Consider the following 3,395-nt stretch of genomic DNA (forward strand, 5'->3'; position numbering starts at 1 on the left):
GGCCTCCACAGTCACCAGATCTCAATCCAATAGAGCATCTTTGGGATGTGGTGGAACGGGAGATTCGCATCATGGATGTGCAGCCGACAAATCTGCGGCAACTGTGTGATGCCATCATGTCACTATGGACCAAAATCTCTGAGGAGCTTCCAGCACCTTGTTGTATCTATGCCACGAAGAATTGAGGCAGTTCTGAAGGCAAAAGGGGGTCCAACCCGTTACTAGCATGGTGTACCTAATAAAGTGGCCGGTGAGTGTAGATCTATTGAACTATGAGCCGATCAATGAAGAAAAAAATAATCTAGAAATTGAACCTAAAGTGAGCAAATTGACACTTGGAAAATCTACTTTCTGAAAGATTCCCCCTCCCTGTAGCAGCTTTCCAGTTTTTTTTCCTAATTCTGGGATGCAGCTACTACAGAAATAAACTTTGATCCTTAGATACGATGCAAATTAATATCAGAGGCTACTGGGGGAATGTAGGACCTCTGAAATGAACGTCCGTCCATACCCGCTCATCACATCCTATTCCTTGCGCATCCCCGGCAGTAGGCGAGCTCAGCGCAAGCGCTGTAGCACATGTTTTGCTGCCAGAGACACAAAGACACCAAGTTGGTACAACATATATGAAGCGGTGGGTGGTCAAAGACCAAAGTGTTAGGGAAAGTCAAAGAGAACACCAGAAATGAGCACACACGGCACACGCTTTTGGCAGCAGCTTGGCAGGTTTGTGTAATTGGTCCAAAACTTTTGCATCACTAAGTTGTGCACATGCGTGCGGCAGGGTATGTGAGTTAACCAGGTCTAGACCCAAGATTTCTACAAGGTTCTGGCCATTTCAGCCTTTATGGGCTTGAGATTCAGCACAGTAACCACTCATCTGTCAGCTCCTCTCTCCCAGTCCACTTGGGTGGTGCGTTAAAGTAAAAAAACATTCAATGCTATAGATTTTAGATCTCCGATACTTTGGTTACATTAGAAAATTAAACTCCATCTGCTAAAATCCAGCTAAACTCTTCTGACTATATTTGAAGACAAAATAAAAGTGACAAATTAGATCTACAAGTAAGATATTACCCAGCATGCCACCAGATACACCACTATCTATTTATATTATACAATATGGTTTATTGTATGATATGTACAGGACAGAAACATACAGTTTGAAGCATAATCATAAAATATACCTCCGTATATTATAGATATAGAGATATTTAGGTCACTCAATGTCTATGAAGCTTTTCCTGTAGGGCTTTCTTAATGTCCTTATTCCTCAGACTGTATATAATGGGGTTTATCAATGGAGTTAACACAGTATAAAGCAGGGAGATCATTTTACTGATGGTCGATGTTTGTCCTTTTGTTGGGAAGACATAAACACTGAATATTGTCCAGTAGAAGATGGAGACCACGATGAGGTGGGAGCTACAGGTGGAGAAGGCTTTCTGTCTCCCGATACTGGATGGGATCCTTAATACTGTAATAACAATGTAAGTATAAGACACCACAATGATTGTGGTTGGGATTATAATGTTTGGAGTGCCCAATAAATACATCTCCATGTGAACAATGAAGGTGTTTGAGCAAGCAAGGTCCAACAAGGGGACAAGGTCACAGAAAATATGGTCAATGACGTTGTCTCCGCAAAAATACAACTGTGAAGGTGAAATAGTGAGAACAAAAGAAGAGGTAAAACCCCACATCCAGCACACAGCAACAAACTTCACACACAATGTATTTGTCATAATCGAGGTGTAACGGAGGGGGTTGCAGATGGCCACATATCTGTCATAGGACATCACCGTGAGGAGGAAACATTCAAAGGTTTCCATGGCACCAAAAACATAAAACTGAATGAAACAGCCAGCAAAAGTAATGGTCCCCCCATTATTAAGTAGGTAGTAGAACATGTTGGGGACAATATCTGTAGGTAATAAGATGTCACTGATGGACAGTTGTGAGATGAATAAGTACATGGGAGTGTGGAGGTTCTTACTGGTGGACACCAGGGCGATGATCAGGAGGTTCCCGCATATTGTGACAACAAAAAGTATAAGAAACAGAAAAAATAAAACATTTCTGAAAACTTGACTTCCTTGAAATCCTAAGAGGAAAAACTCTGTGATGAAGGTCAGATTGGTCTGCGAGTAGAATATGAAAAGAAGTTAAACTTAAGTAAAAGTAGACAAATTTACAACAATTCATCAATTATAATAATTCCAAATTGATATCCTATATCCTCCCTACAGTCTGTAGACTTAATGGGACAGATTTACTTACCCGGCCCATTCGCGATCCAGCGGCGCGTTCTCTGAACAGGAATCGGGTCCGGATGGGATTTATGAAGGTAGTTCCTTCGCCGTCCACCAGGTGATGCTGCTGCGCTGAAAAGCATCTGAACGCACCGGAATACACCGAGTTGGACCAGGTGAAGGTACGCGCTTCCCAAGCGTCACTTTTTCGGTTTTTAAATGCGGCGGTTTTTCCGAATACGTCGGGTTTTCGTTCGGCCACGCCCCTCGATTTCCGTTGCGCGCATGCCGGCGCCGATGCGCCACAATCCGATCGCGTGCGCCAAAATCCCGGGGCAATTCAGGTACAATTGGCACAAATCGGAAATATTCGGGTAACACGTCGGGAAAACGCGAATCGGGCCCTTAGTAAATGACCCCCAATGACTATGACCACCACCCTAAATGTTAGACCAAAAAACCCAGAAAAATAGAAAACAAAATAGCATTTTTTCTGGTACTCTTAAAACATAAGAGGAGATGGACAAGGACTAGTGATGATGATTACCTGTCTTCTTGAAGCTGCTCTTCCAAATTTCACCCCTGTCGTACCACCACGTCCTCTCACTCTCTTCCCCCGTCTTTCCTCTCGATTCATCAAATACATTCATTACACTATTGATTCCTCTTCTGCACAGTCTGTATCTCAGCATTTATCTCCCTTTTATTCTACAGCTTCTTCTCGTCACCTCTTCTCTGCCTTAGATATTTCTCCCAGTCTCCTCTTCTGCTCTCGTATCCTCTGACTTTGGGATACAACACTGTCCACTTCCTCGAAATAGAAAATACAATCTAAACCTCAATGCCATGAGATGCCCCTACATAGTAAAGCTTCAAATCCAGGTCACACATGATAACAATACACAATGATTCTGTACTTACAGCAGATGTGTCCATTTTGCTGCCACAATATTTCACTTCGATTTTCTTGGAAATAGTTTTCACTTTCTCCTTTGTTTATACTGTACATAAAAAAAACAAAAAAACAAAACTAATCCTATGCAGCAGCCGTCCAGGGTAAGAGGAGCACAATATAAGCCCACAGCAGAGGCAAGGGATTGTGGGAGATGAGGCTCAGCCGTTACTTCATGTGTCTCCTGTGTT

At 42.7% G+C, this 3,395-nt stretch overlaps 1 protein-coding gene across 1 annotated transcript; it reads right to left on the bottom strand.

The window, feature by feature from the left end:
• Positions 1–1,223: 1,223 nt before the first annotated feature.
• LOC140128767 (olfactory receptor 9G19-like) lies at positions 1,224–2,889 on the bottom strand. Its single transcript, XM_072150468.1, has 2 exons — positions 2,800–2,889; positions 1,224–2,141 (listed from the first exon to the last, which is right to left on the bottom strand). The coding sequence occupies exons 1-2, from the start codon at positions 2,887–2,889 to the stop codon at positions 1,224–1,226; spliced, it is 1,008 nt and encodes a 335-aa protein (XP_072006569.1).
• Between the last annotated feature and the right edge of the window lie 506 nt (positions 2,890–3,395).

The sequence above is a fragment of the Engystomops pustulosus genome, chromosome 4 (assembly GCF_040894005.1).
Source record: "Engystomops pustulosus chromosome 4, aEngPut4.maternal, whole genome shotgun sequence".
Lineage (NCBI taxonomy): Eukaryota > Metazoa > Chordata > Amphibia > Anura > Leptodactylidae > Engystomops > Engystomops pustulosus.

What these genes read in the sequence shown, in the direction of transcription:
- LOC140128767 (XM_072150468.1), bottom strand. Translation starts at nt 2,889, where the DNA reads ATGAATCGAGAGGAAAGACGGGGGAAGAGAGTGAGAGGACGTGGTGGT. An exon ending in GAGCAGCTTCAAGAAGACAG is followed by an intron (nt 2,142 to 2,799) that starts GTAATCATCATC and finishes TTCTACTCGCAG; the next exon opens with ACCAATCTGACCTTCATCAC.